General features: G+C 43.1%; 1 protein-coding gene across 1 annotated transcript; it reads left to right on the top strand.

Moving 5' to 3' along the window:
* The first annotated feature begins 9040 nt into the window (after nucleotides 1-9040).
* Nucleotides 9041-12589, top strand: LOC123101307 (uncharacterized). Its single transcript, XM_044522817.1, has 9 exons — nucleotides 9041-9301; nucleotides 9386-9677; nucleotides 9792-9941; nucleotides 10233-10359; nucleotides 10512-10782; nucleotides 10897-11109; nucleotides 11197-11289; nucleotides 11421-11525; nucleotides 12215-12589. Exons 1-9 carry the CDS (start codon nucleotides 9041-9043, stop codon nucleotides 12587-12589), a joined length of 1887 nt encoding a protein of 628 aa, XP_044378752.1.
* The last annotated feature ends 2465 nt before the right edge of the window (nucleotides 12590-15054 follow it).

The raw sequence follows: 15054 nt of genomic DNA, 5'->3' as shown, positions 1-15054 counted from the left end.
CATGTTTGTATTTTATTTTTATCGACACCTCTATCTCTAAACATGTGGACATATTTTTCAATTTCGGCTTTCGCTTGAGGACAAGCGAGGTCTAAGCTTGGGGGAGTTGATACGTCCATTTTGCATCATGCTTTTATATCGATATTCATTCCATTATGGGTTGTTATTACACATTATGTCACAATACTTATGCATATTTTCTCTTATTTTACAAGGTTTACATAAAGAGGGAGAATGCCGGCAGCTGGGATTCTGGGCTGGAAAAGGAGCAAATATTAGAGACCTATTCTGCACAGCTCCAAAAGTTCTGAAACTTCTTGGAAGTCATTTTCAGAATATATATAAAAAAATAATGAGCACAAGAAGTTCCAGAGGGGGGCCACACCCTGCCCACGAGGGTGGGGGGCGCGCCCTACCCCCCTGGGCGCGCCCCCTGCCTCGTGGGCCCCCTGGTGGCCCTCCGATGCCCATCTTCTGCTATATGGAGTCTTTCGATGAGGAAAAAAATCATAAGCCATCTTTCCGGACGAGACTCCGCCGCCACGAGGCGGAACCTTGGCGGAACCAATCTAGGGCTCTGGCGGAGCTGTTCTGCCGGGGAAACTTCCCTACAGGAGGGGGAAATCATCGCCATCATCATCACCAACGATCCTCTCATCGGGAGGGGGTCAATCTCCATCAACATCTTCACCAGCACCATCTCCTCTCAAACCCTAGTTCATCTCTTGTATCCAATTCTTGTCTCTAAGTCCGGGATTGGTACATGTGGGTTGCTAGTAGTGTTGATTACTCCTTGTAGTTGATGCTAGTTGGTTTATTTGGTGGAAGATCATATGTTCAGATCGTATATGCACATTAATACCCCTCTAATTATGAATATGAATATGCTTTGTGAGTAGTTACGTTTGTTCCTGAGGACATGGGAGAAGTCTTGCTATTAGTAGTCATGTGAATTTGGCATTCGTTCGATATTTTGATGAGATGTATGTTGTCTCTCCTCTAGTGGTGTTATGTGAACGTCGACTACATGACACTTCACCATTATTTGGGCCTAGAGGAAGGCATTGGGAAGTAATAAGTAGATGATGGGTTGCTAGAGTGACAGAAGCTTAAACCCTACTTTATGCATTGCTTCGTAAGGAGCTAATTTGGATCCATATGTTTCATGCTATGGTTAGGTTTACCTTATACTTTTGTTGTAGTTGCGGATGCTTGCAATAGAGGTTAATCATAAGTGGGATGCTTGTCCAAGTAAGGGCAGTACCCAAGCACCGGTCCACCCACATAACAAATTATCAAAGTACCGAACGCGAATCATATGATCATGATGAAACCTAGCTTGACGATATTCCCATGTGTCCTCGAGAGCGCTTTTCTCTATATAAGAATTTGTCCAGGCTTGTCCTTTGCTACAAAAAGGATTGGGCCACCTTGCTGCACTTTATTTACTTTTGTTACTTGTTGCTAGTTACAAATTATCTTATCACAAAACTACCTGTTACCTATAATTTCAGTGCTTGCAGAGAATGCCTTGATGAAAACCGCTTATCATTTCCTTCTGCTCCTCGTTGGGTTCGACACTCTTATCAAAAGGACTACGATAGATCCCCTATACTTGTGGGTCATCAGGCCACCTGCCCCGGTGGGCCTAGTGGGCTGAACAAGGGAGGGAACCAGCCCCTGGTGGGCTGGTGCGCCCCCCCCCCCCAAGGGGCCTAGGGTTGGAAACCCTAGGGGTGGGGGCGCCTCCCACATGCTTGGGGTGCAAGTTACCCCCCGTGGCCGCCGCCCCCTTGTAGATGGGATCTGGGGGAGGCCCCCTCTCCCCTTCCCCTATAAATAGCGGGGGGTGGAAGGGTTGCCACACCCTTCCCCTGGCGCAACCCTCCCCCTCTCCAACACCTCGTCCTCCTCCGTCATGCTTGGCGAAGCTCTGCCGGAAAACCACGAGCTCTATCACCACCACGCCGTCGTGCTGTCGGAGTTCTCCCTCAACTTCTCCTCTCCCCTTGCTAGATCAAGGAGGAGGAGACGTCCCCAGGCTGTACGTGTGTTGAACGCAGTGGCGCCGTTGTTCGGCGCTTAGATCGGAATCGACCGCAATCTAAATCGCTGCATGTACGACTCCACCAACCGCGTTCTTGCAACGCTTTCGCCTAGCGATCTTCAAGGGTATGAAGATGCACTCCTTCTGTCTCATTGCTAGCATCTCCTAGATTGATCTTGGTGACACATAGGATTTTTTTTGAATTATTGCTACGTTCCCCAACAAGTAACACTACTATCAGTGTCCGTCTTCCTCTTGAAGATCCATTTATTCTGAATGGCTCACTGATTATCGGGCAAGTCAATCAAAGTCCATACTTTGTTCTCATACATGGATCCCATCTCAGATTTCATGGCCTTAAGCCATTTCGTGGAATCTGGGCTCATCATCGCTTCCTCATAGTTCGTAGGTTCGTCATGGTCTAGTAACATGACTTCCAGAACAGGATTACTATACCACTCTGGTGTGGAACATACTTTGGTTGACCTACGAGGTTTGGTAGTAACTTGATCTGAAGTTTTATGATCATCATCATTAACTTCCTCACTAATTGGTGTAGGCATCATTGGAACTGATTTCTATAATGAACTACTTTCCAATTCGGGAGAAGGTATAATTTCCTCATCAAGTTATACTTTCCTCCCACTCACTTCTTTCGAGAGAAACTCCTTCTCTAGAAAGGATCTACTCTTAGTAACAAAGATCTTGCCTTCGGATGTGTGATAGAAGGTGTACCCAATAGTTTCTTTTGGGTATCCTATGAAGACACACTTCTCCGATTTGGGTTTGAGCTTATCAGGCTAAAACTTTTTCACATAAGCATCGCAAACCCAAACTTTAAGAGAAGACAGCTTAGATTTCTTGCTAAACCACATTTCATATGGCGTCGTCTCAACGGATTTAGATGGTGCCCTATTTAACGTGAATGCAGTTGTCTCTAATGCATAACCCCAAAATGATAGTGGTAAATCATAGATCGCACCATATCTAATAAAGTATGGTTATGATGTTCGGACACATCATTACGCTGTGGTGTTCCAGGTGGCATGAGTTGCGAAACTATTTCACATTGTTTCAAATGAAGACCAAACTTGTAACCCACATATTCGCCTCCGCGATCAGATCATAGAAACTTTATTTTCTCGTTACGATGATTTTCCACTTTACTCTGAAATTCTTTGAACTTTTCAAATGTTTCAGAGTTATGTTTCATTAAGTAGATATAGCCATATCTTCTCAAATCATCTGTGAAGGTCAGAAAATAACGATACTCGCCGCGAGCCTCAACACTCATCAGACCGCATACATCGGTATTTATTATTTCCAATAAGTCAGTGGCTCACTCCTTTGTTCTGGAGAATGAAGTCTTAGTCATCTTGCCCATGAGGCATGGTTCACAAGCATCAAGTGATTCATAATCAAGTGATTCCAAAAGTCCATCAGCATGGAGTTTCTTGATGCGCTTTACACCAATATGACCTAAATGGCAGTGCCACAAATAAGTTGCACTATCATTATTAACTTTGCATCTTTTGGCATCAATATTATGTGTATCACTTGGATCAAGATTCAGTAAACCATTTACATTGAATGTAAGACCATAGAAGGTTTTATTCATGTAAACAGAACAACAATTATTCTCTGACTTAAATAAATAACCGTTTCACAATAAATATGATCCAAACATATTTATGCTCAACGCAAACACCAAATAACATTTATTTAGTTACAATACTAATCCCAAAGGTAGAGGGAGTATGCGATGGTGATCTTATCAACCTTGGAATCACTTCCAACACACATCGTCACCTCATCCTCAACTAGTCTCTGTTCATTTTGTAACTCCTATTTCAAGTTACTAATCATAGCAACTGAACCAGTATCAAATATCAATGGGCTACTATGAACACTAGTAAAGTACACATCAATAAAATGTATATCATATATACTTTTTGTTCACATTGCCATCCTTCTTATCCGCCAAGTATTTGGGGCAGTTCCGCTTCGAGTGACGATTCCCTTTGAAGTAGAAGAACTCAATTTCAGGCTTGAGTCTAGCTTTGGGCTTCTTAATGGGAGTGCCAACTTGCTTGCCATTCTTCTTGAAGTTCCCTTTCTTTCCTTTACCCTTTTACTTCAAACTAGTGGTCTTGTCAACCATCAACATTTGATGCTTTTCTTGATTTCTACCTTCGTTGATTTCAGCATCACGAAGAGCTCAGGAATCATTTTCATCATCCCTTGCATATTATAGTTCATCGCGAAGTTCCAGTAACTTGGCGATAGTGACTAGAGAACTCTGTCAACACTACAAGAAACTTGTTAATCCATGACAGATTCTTGCTGACATTCCTAGAATCCGTCACAGATTATGACGGTTTACCTTGGCCCGTCACTAGTACCGTCACCGATTTGTAACCCGTGGTTGGGCCGGAAAACAGCAGGCCCTTGATGACGGACCACATGCTACCGTCACAGAAACTGTCATGAATCAACCAAGTGGGCTTAGACGGGCCTAGCATTTTTTTCATATACACCATCCAGACCGTCATGGATTGTGCTCCTGCTGATGTGGCGTACATGCCCATTCGTTGGCCCACATGTCGGTCAGACCATACGTTTTGCTTAAAAAATATAAAACTGTGAGGATACGTGGGTGCCATTGTATGCCCCACATGACAGTGTATTTTGCATTATGTTGCTTGCCGTAAAAAAACAGTGGATACTTCCTTTTCCCTGATTCTCACATTCTCCAGATCCCATCGACCGCCACCGCCGCCGCCGCCGCCATCAGTGCCACCGACGACTGCCCGGGCGAGGGTAGTCAGATCCGGCGGGGTGGTCCGTCTCGGCGCCATCTTCAGGATCCCTTCAGTCTCTCTCCTCGCCGCCGGGCACCCTTGCTGCGTCGACGAGCCAGCCTCCGCCCGCCATTGCCGTGCCAACGATCCATCCGCCACCCGCCATTGCCGCACGGACGAGCCAGCCGCCGCCCGCCATTGCCGCACGGACGAGCCAGTCGTTGCCCGCACTTGTTGCACCATACACTCCCCCGTTCTTTCCCCACATGAACGCCAGCCAGGAGCGAGTGGTATGTCTCCGGCAGAAATCATCTCTCTCCTTCAGAATTTGTTGACTAAATATTGTGATTTGCAATTCCCCCCTTCAGAATTTGGGATGCACTTTTGTTCAATACACTTCAGTGGCAAGTTTATATGCTAATCATGCTCATTTGTTCAATACACTTCATTGGCAAGTTTATATGCTGAAGTTAGATGCTCACTATAATACATACTAAATTGAGGCATGGGTCCAGTTGTTCCTCACTCAATTTGGTGAGCAAGATTTCGTTTCAACGGGATGGGTTGTAACCATCAGCAGATGTTTAAGTAAACAATCAGATTTCTACCTAAAGGCTGCAACTAACTGCTGAGAAGTTAACACTCTGCTTTAGCTAAAATCCTGTGAGGTATGTGAAGATCGATCACAAAGATTTAAGCGATCCATTAGCCTAATGGCTTAAGTAGCAGCTAAGTTATCTGTTGACATCCTAGTTTTAAAACAAACCACAACTCACTAAGCTAATTGAATTTCAGAACTATACCAGTCAGTTAACTGAATTTTCTCACTGATGGAGTGGCACATACAGTTAACAACTAAGCCCATTTAGTTCACTGGCTCAGTACACTGGGGTACAATTTTATATGCTGAAGTTAGACGCTTACTTAAAGTCACACTAAACTGAATGATGTCGATGGGGCTGTAGAGATGTTGCTACATCCTACTGCAGGATGCTAAGAATAGATTTTACCAATAGGTTAAGCGAGAATTGATCGAACTCGTTTTTGCACTATTACACATCCTTTGTTTATGATGTTGTAACATACTAAAATCTTCCATGCACACTATCATGTTGACTTCTTCAGAAACATTGTACTATGGGCAAGCAAAATATTTTCATAACAAATGCCGGATTTTGTGTGTGCTCTTATCATACTTACCATTAAGAATGCAAAATGCAATAATTCACACAGAAATTTATGGGTTTCTTTTTTGGGGTTATACTTATTACTTGGCCATTAATTAATCTTGTCTGTTTTCTGCGCCCACAGATCAGCTCTTGTTGCCGCCATCTGATGGTTGTCATCGTGATCTTCGGCTGCAGCGGTGCACTTCCTTGTGTATAACGAGATAGTGGGGTTGTCACCCCATAATCTTGGTGTCGGCTCCCACGACTGCCTTCTTGGTTACCACCACTCAGGTGAGTCCCTAGTATTATGTCCAACACTAACGAGACAGTGGGGATGTCCAGATACATATTCAGAAAATATTATCTCAGTGTAGTTAGCATTTGGGATTTTAGTTCCATTTTCCTTGTTTTCATGACACCATGGATGTGATACTTGAACCATGTACATTAATATCGAATAATCAGTGAAATATTGTCAAGTGGTGTATGTTCCTTTGTCACAGCAAAAGAAATAATCAGCGGGCGTCTGTTCCATCACGTATGTGTTTTTCTGTTGGGGACACTAACCCACCACGTTGCTTCCCTATGGGCCGCGGGCCAATAGATATTCCCCTATTGCATCTGCCTGTACACAAAAAATGTTGAAGTAAAAAGTTCGCAAATTGTTAGAATGTTCACCGTTTAAAAAATTTGTGAAGAAATTTAAAAATGTTCTCAAATTTAAAAAAAAGTACATGAATTGGAAAAATGTTTGATGATTAAAAAAACATAACGTTCAAAAGTTCATGGATTTAAAAAAATATCACGAATTTTAAATATCATCATGAATTAAAAACGTTCTCAAATTTGAAAATGTTCATGAATTTAAAAAAATGAGAAAACGTAAAGGAAAAAAAGGAAATAAAACAAAGAACCAACCAAAATCCACGAAAGCTTCACAAAACCGAAGATAGGTGGAGCTAGATGGCCCGACCTATTATAACCAGACACTTGGTTGTCGTGGACTCCCCTTACCATTTGAATTGTATTCAGCACAATATGTGCCAAATAGCACATTCCTCGATAGCATATGTCGCAGGCTTCCTTCCCTTTCCGATAGCACAAGATACAAATAGGATCCACTGATAAGGTTGCGCCAAATAGTAGCAATCGGGCGGCATTGTGGTGGTGTTGTTGAGGTTGTTGAGGTTGCGGGTGTTGTTGAGGTTGTGTATCGGTGCCCGACATTCATGTATCTTACCTTGGGTCTGTCTGGCGTGCGTTTGTTTCGGATGCTTCGATGTTGTGCTGGTGCTTTATAATATAAAGCGGGGGGAAACCCTCTTTCCTAAACCAAATAGTAGCAATTGGTACATAGGGGTTGTTTGGTAGAAACCCTGATGAGCATGCGTGAGCTGTTCTCATGGCTGAATGTGGCCTGAAGTCGTATCAGAAATTGATTGATCAGGCATCCATGCTCAAGCTTCCAATTTCATAGGACGTCCACGGGTCCTGCAGAGTCACATGGTCGTCTGATTCCTCCAATCGACTCCCCGGCGCTAGCGAGGCTCAAGGGAACGCGACTCCCCTGAAAGCTTCCGAGAGCACGCGCTCCGTTCGCGAGTTCTCCGTCCGTCCACCCTGGAGCTCATGCCACCCATCGGTCGACGCGTATCGACGTCCTGCACCTCCATGTGATCAACTCAGATGGAGATGGCCGAATCAGCAACTTGTTCATTTCGATGATACAAAGGCTTTTTCACGTCGGGGTGCGTCTGTAACCAAGTTTATTGGAGTTGGTAGTTCCCTTGCTCATAATTTAAAAAACCAAACGGATAATCCAAACCGATAATCGAACCGGTGAGGCCGCCGATCCGGTTCGGTTTTTTAAACTATGTCATCGTTTCCCCTATGGTTTGTAAAAAAGTTGGCGCATATGTCTTGCTCATTCTAGTAATTATTTCCTAATAATAGTGCATAATTAAATATATGTCTTATTAATTACAGCAACAAATAATAAACTTGTGTTATATGCTCTAGAATGTTCTAAATTTGGCTCGGCGGCAAAAAGCACGCGCAATCACGTTACAGTTTTCGCTCCAGCCGCGCGGCTGCGCCAAGGAAAAAAACAACACAACGCGAATTGACGCTATTGCCTAGCAATGTTCCCCAAAATTACACATATGCATTCACCCACCAGCACCAGATGAAGGGCCTATTAGTAATTTTACACACACACAATCTACCCCCACCGCACCACCAGCCAAATCCCCTCCCTTCCCCGCGTATCGCCAAATCCCCTCCCTCCCATTCCCCTTCCTACTCCGCCGCCGGCCACAACTTCACCTCCTCCACCGCCGAGCCCAACTTCCCTTCCCTTCCTCGTCCACCTCCACCGCAGGGCACGAATCCCCTCCCTCCCCTTCCCCTTGCTCTTCCACTTCAGGTCAAGACCCCCTTTCCCCCACCATCCGCCTCCACCAAACGCTAGAGTAAGCCGTCGCCGCCACCGCCACCGCCACCACACTGCGCCACTGCTGAGCACGACTCCCCTTCTTCTTTCGCCTCCACCGCCGGTCACTACCCACCTCAACTGCTGGTCAAGAACCCCCTCCCCCTCCTCTCCAATCCACCAAACCCTAGAACAAACTGTCACCGCGACCATACTGCACCGCTTCAAGGACCTCTGCGCCACACTGATGGGAAAGAAGACTGCAGCGAAGAAACCCCGAGGACACAAGACAACAGGTATAATCTTCTTAACCCACCCCACGCATGCCTATTTTCTGTTCATGCATATGTATGTCTAATGGGTGTGTGGTAAAAGCGTTTTTCTTGTGTTTTATTTAAGTTGCTAGTGTTTCTTGTCCATTAGAGTTCTGGTCATACCTATGAAAAAAGGGTCTTGTCCTGCCAAGTGTAGATTTGGTTCACATATTGTTACAAACTTAATCAAAAAATAGTACTTTGTTATTAACTATAGATTATACACATAGTAATTCAGGCTCATGTGTTCACTCATCTTAGAAGCACCACTACATCCTATGGAGGAGTCGCGCATCAGAACATGCATAAGGAACAATTCAAGGCTGCAAGCACTCGGAATTCCTGCACTATCGACATTGTTTGCAGCCAAAACAGTCATTTCACCTGAAAAAAATAAACCGAAGCATAGTAGTGATGATTCTGAAGCTGAGTACCATCCTAACGAGGACAATACCAGTGAAGGAGAGTCATCCGATGATAGTTTAGTAGATGAAACAGAAGCACTGCAGTCCACACCTGCTGCAAGCTCAAACTCTAAGGTGCTAATCATGTGTTGCTTCTTTGCCGTTGCAGCAGAATTTTGTTACTGTTTGTTGATTAAACCATATTTTCATATCTATCAGGGCTGTAAGAAGACTAGTCAGAAAACTAGTAAGAAAAGATCTGCTGCCATGCCCCCTGGTGGAGTCAAGCCTCGGCCTCCTAAGAGAGTTCATGCGGACCTCCCAACTAATCCACGAGTCACAAGGTCGAAGAAAGCTCTATTACAAGATGCTGATGCAGGTACTCAAAGTGAGGAAATGTCTGATCCTAAACATCAGACTCCAAGTGTCATCCATAAGCCAACTGCTTCTATGGCTTGTGTCCGCCCAGCTGAAGAAATTGTTCCCAACTTTGATGACCATGGTGTTGAAGGCAAGTTCTTAATATTATTATCATATCATGTTTTTTGTTTTGAATTGCTAGCCTAGGCTATTAGCTCTGATTGCATGATGAACATACTCTCACTGGATGCTTTCTTCTAAAAAGGTGATGATCCTGGACATTGTGATGATGACAACTGGATTGCCAATGGAGCTGATCTCATTGCCCATCGTGATGAAGAAAATGAGATGGCAAACGAAGCTGGTGGTAGTGCCCAACCAAATCAGCAAACCCAACCTAACAATAACTCCGAAGGCATGTTATAACCTGAATCTTTCTAGCATCTATTAGAGTTAAACTTCTTGTTCAATCTATTGTTCTATGCATCTTCCTGTCTTAATTTATACCATATGTGTGCATGATTTTTTATGAGTCATTCCAGTGCTGCGGGATGATGATATTCTCAAGGACAACTCCATTTTGCTCATTTCTTAATATCACAGTATTTAAATAAGGACAATTTACATAGTACTGAATTTAAAATTGTGTTTCTTGCAATGGATTGTATCATGATTTTAATTTTATCTTCTTTTGTCTTTGTTGAAGATATTGCCTTGTTGAAATCTGCTCGAACCGTGTCTTCCGTTCCAGTTAACCTATGCATTTGTAACAATCGGAAACACACCAACATGACATATACTGCAATATTCCATTTAGTTGTTGTTGCCATATGGTTACTAGTATATTGTCTTGAATTTTTTGTGAGCTTAATTCCTCTTGTTATAGTTACTCATTTTGAAACGACATTCTCCATTTATTAGTACACTTCTATACATGTAATTGCGGTTTAATTGTATCCATTGTTGATTTTACCTTCTTTTGAAGTCCACAATCCTATGAGGAGCCAAGGGAAAGGGGCCCCAATTTGGGAAAAGGTCTGGAAAGGATCACTCGATGCCGGCAGGGCAAACTGCCGCTTGTCATTCCAGAAGGGAAGTTAAGGCCGGAGGCACCTCTTCTTGCTGCAAAGTTCGCAACTGAATGCAACATCACAGTTAGACACCATATGCCCGTGTTTAAGCACTGGAAGGATTACAAGGACCCAGATGGACATGTCCGAGATGGGATCTTCAGGAACTTTGTAGGAAAAGTTGGTGTAAGTACAAAGTCCAAGCCTTTCTCCCTCAAATTGCTATCAACCTGTCAATTTTTCCTATTGTGTCAATTATGTGCAATCATGATACTTACACATGTTTTTTCATTGGGCTAGAACAAGTTTCAGATGGACGTTGATGCTGTGCCAGTTAGGAAGGCTTGTACTGAAATGCTGAAACATGCGACTCGCCAACAACGATATAGGCTCAAGAAAGAGTATTTTGACCCTCACCCACTCCATTTGGTGACGAGAACGTCTCCTGTCCCCTCGATGACTGATGAGCAGTGGAATGAGCTAGTGGAAAGCTGGAAGGATCCCAAAAATATGGTATGTTTCTTCCTCGAGACCAATCTCTCGCCTTCTACATGCTAATCAAGAAATTGTGCCTTACATGTATTTGGTCTCTTGATGTAGGGGATATGTGAAACTAACAAAAATAATCGAGCTCAAGTTAAGTTTCACCAAACCACTGGCTCGCGCAGCTACCCTGTGCACTGTGATAATCTGGTAAGTCAAACATGTGGCTCTAGATGTGCATTGTCATGAGAAATATTCTTGACCATAGGTTCATGTAAACTGTTGCGTCCATGTAGTAACTGTGTATGATGCTCCCTTGCCTTCATATTGGTTGTTTCCAGGGAGACAAATACAAAGATAAAGAACCCACTGCATTGGATTTATTCAAGGAGTGCCACTACAGCAAGAAAAAGAAAAGCTACACCGGTGTTGTCCAAGCTGCAATTGTAAGTCAGCTTCAAAAGACTACCAACCATAATTTTACCTTTTTGCTTACTAGAACTAATATTGTTTGAGTTACTCCACCAGATTGGAACTGATAATCAAATGTCAGTGTATCTTAATTGAAAATGTTAACATGTTCACTTAACTATCTTGTAATAGCCTGTCATGTATGATTGTACCTTTTTTTATTTTCATACAACTGATAAGTTTTGAAGCAATTGGAAAACATTAGTTTTGATTTAGTATATGGCTAGATGAAATGTCTTTAATAAATGCGCATAATCACTTTGACATGTGACCAATCAGCCACCTAAAATTACAGAATTTTTTTAGTCTATTATTTGGCTTTATATATTGTAGTTTTGGCCATCCTCAGTGTCTTACATTTTTAGTGTGTGTGTATATATATATATATTATAGACTGACCTCCAGAAATAATTTGATTTAAACATTACTCACTTCTAGTTAAATCAGGAAATAGTCCACTTTGTTGTAGATGATAGTATATATGAATAATTTGAATCACCTCCGCACAGAAAAAAGATTAATCTGACTGTTATCACAAGTGTCTAGTTGTAAAGGATGCATGATAGCTTTCCTTACAAAGACGATGCATGTAAGCTTGCTGATGTTGTCTTCTCTACTTGGGCTTAAGCCGTCTTATAACCATGTTTGTTGCTTGCATTGCTAGACCGAGATGGAAAACAAGGCCTCTCAGCCTACAGAAGATGGACAGGAATCGAACTCCGCGACCGAGGCTGTAGCTGAAGTGCTTGCTAAGCACACTAAGAAGCCAAGGTTTCTTCAGCATGTGGGGATCCAGCATGTCCATGCGAGATCTGGCGATAGCAACTGTCAAGTAGAGTTGGCAAAGAGGGGCAATGTCGAGCTTCAGGCACTTGTTGACACCTTGACCAAGCAGTTGAAGGAGTCCGAAGAAGCAAGGACCGGGCAAGACAAGGAGCACAGGAAGAGAGATGAGGAGAACAGGAAGAAGCAAGCTGAGATGGATGCAAAACTGGACTTTTTGCTAAGTCAGTTGCAAGCAAGATCAGCTCAAGGGTAAGTTGTTTGTCCAAGATTAGCCGTCATCTCTACTTGATGCATGCAAGCTATCTGAATGTGATATACTACTAGAACCTACCTTTTTATTTTGTAATGATTTTGTTATGCAAACTGCACACTGTTGGATGCAAACTGGTTGCATTTTGCTGCTCCATTGTTGGTGGATTTGGAGATGTAAGCTCAATGTTACTGTGCTTTGTGATGTTGTTCTTCTTTTATGTATTTGTGATGGGTCTGGAGATGTAAGCTCTTAAGCTTGGAAACCCATTTTGTGTAGAAACAAAGAAGGGCTAGGTTGGGTACAATAAACACTAATGGGCCGAATAAAGTGAGCCTCGAAACACACTTTCTGGCTAAAAAAAACACAAGTGCCGCATAATTTTAATGGGCTGATGTGCATATTGAACACGTGGAAATGGGCCAACGAGAGTGTAAATGATTATGGACCAAAATGAACGGGCCAACTAGCTGCGGTAAAATGGACCCATAGGCCTGGCTGTACTAAAATAAATGGGCCAGACCACACTGGGCCGAATGCCATCGGCTTACACTATGCCACGTCAGCTCCACGCTGGCGCCATGTCATCTCCACGCTGGCGCCACGTCATCTCCATGCTGGCGCCACGTCAGATCGCGGGAGATGCCACATGGGACTTGTCTTTCTACACGTCATGTAAATCTGTGATGGAATAGTCCGTCACAGAGGACCGGGCCTTGGGCGGGCCGGGGGTCAGATCGGTGACGGTGATAGACCGTCATAATTCATGACGGAAACAAAAATCCGTCAAGGATGGGCGGGTGGGCAAATTATGACACGATATACATGACGGATTTTTGGACCGTCACACCCGGTCATCCTTGACAGTTTTTGCCATGTCGGTGACGGACACTGACTGTCACAGATTAATGACTTTCTTGTAGTGCAATCACTATCTTATCTGGAAGAATAACTCCCATTTGATTCAAGCGACTGTAGCACTCAGACATTCTGAGCACATGCTCACTGGTTGAGCTATTCTCCTCCATCTTGTAGGCAAAGTACTTCGTCAAAGGTCTTATACCTCTTGACACGGGCATGAGTCTGAAATACCAATTTCAGCTCTTGGAACATCTCATATGCTTCGTGGCGTTCAAAACATTTTTTAAATCCCGGTTCTAAGCCATAAAGCTTGGTGCACTAAACTATCAAGTAGTCATCATACTGAGCTTGTCAAACGTTCATAACGTCTGCATCTGCTCCTACAATAGGTCCGTCACCTAGCGGTGCATCAAGGACATAATTCTTCTATGCAGCAATGAGGATAATCCTCAGATCACAGAGCTAGTCCGCATCATTGCTACTAACATCTTTCAACATAGTTTTCTCTAGGAACATATCATAAATAAAATGGGGGAGCTATACGCGAGCAATTGATCTATAACATAGATATGCAAATACTATTAGGACTAAGTTCATGATAAATTTAAGTTCAATTAATCATATTACTTAAGAACTCCCACTTAGATAGACATCGCTCTAATCATCTAAGTGATCACGTGATCCATATCAACTAAACCATGTCCGACCATCACGTGAGATGGAGTAGTTTTCAATGGTGAACATCACTATGTTGATCATATCTACCATATGATTCACACTCGACCTTTTGGTCTCAGTGTTCTGAGGCCATATATGCATATGCTAGGCTCGTCAAGTTTAACCCGAGTATTCCGCGTGTGCAAAAACTGGCTTGCACCCATTGTATGTGAACATAGAGCTTATCACACCCGATCATCACGTCGTGTCTCGGCACGACGAACTGTCGCAACGGTGCATACTCAGGGAGAACACTTATACCTTGAAATTTAGTGAGGGATCATCTTATAATGCTACCGCCGTACTAAGCAAAATAAGATGCATAAAATATAAACATCACATGCAATCAAAATATGTGACATGATATGGCCATCATTATCTTGTGCCTTTGACCTCCATCTCCAAAGTACCGTCATGATCTCCATCGTCACCGGCATGATGCCATGATCTCCATCATCTTGATCTTTATCAACGTGTCATCACATGGTCGTCTCGCCAACTATTGCTTTTGCAACTATTGCTATCGCATAGAGAGAAAGTAAAGCAATTATATGGCGCTTGCATCTTATGCAATAAAGAGACAACCATAAGGCTCCTGCCAGTTGCCGATAACTTTAACAAAACATGATCATCTTATACAACAATTTATATCTCATCACGTCTTGACTATATCACATCACAACATGTCGTGCAAAAACAAGTTAGACGTCCTCTACTTTGTTGTTGCAAGTTTTACGTGGCTGCTACGGGCTTAGCAAGAACCGTTCTTACCTACGGCATAAAAATCACAACATGGTATAGTGATTGCGTTTTGATCTTGGGAAAGAACCTTGTTCATTGAATCTGATTCAACTAAAGTTGGAGAAACTGACACCCATTAGCCACCTGTG

Source organism: Triticum aestivum, chromosome 5A (assembly GCF_018294505.1).
Source record: "Triticum aestivum cultivar Chinese Spring chromosome 5A, IWGSC CS RefSeq v2.1, whole genome shotgun sequence".
NCBI lineage: Eukaryota > Viridiplantae > Streptophyta > Magnoliopsida > Poales > Poaceae > Triticum > Triticum aestivum.
The sequence above is the reverse complement of the archived record's forward strand: the minus strand, read 5'-3'. Positions and strand labels throughout refer to the sequence as shown.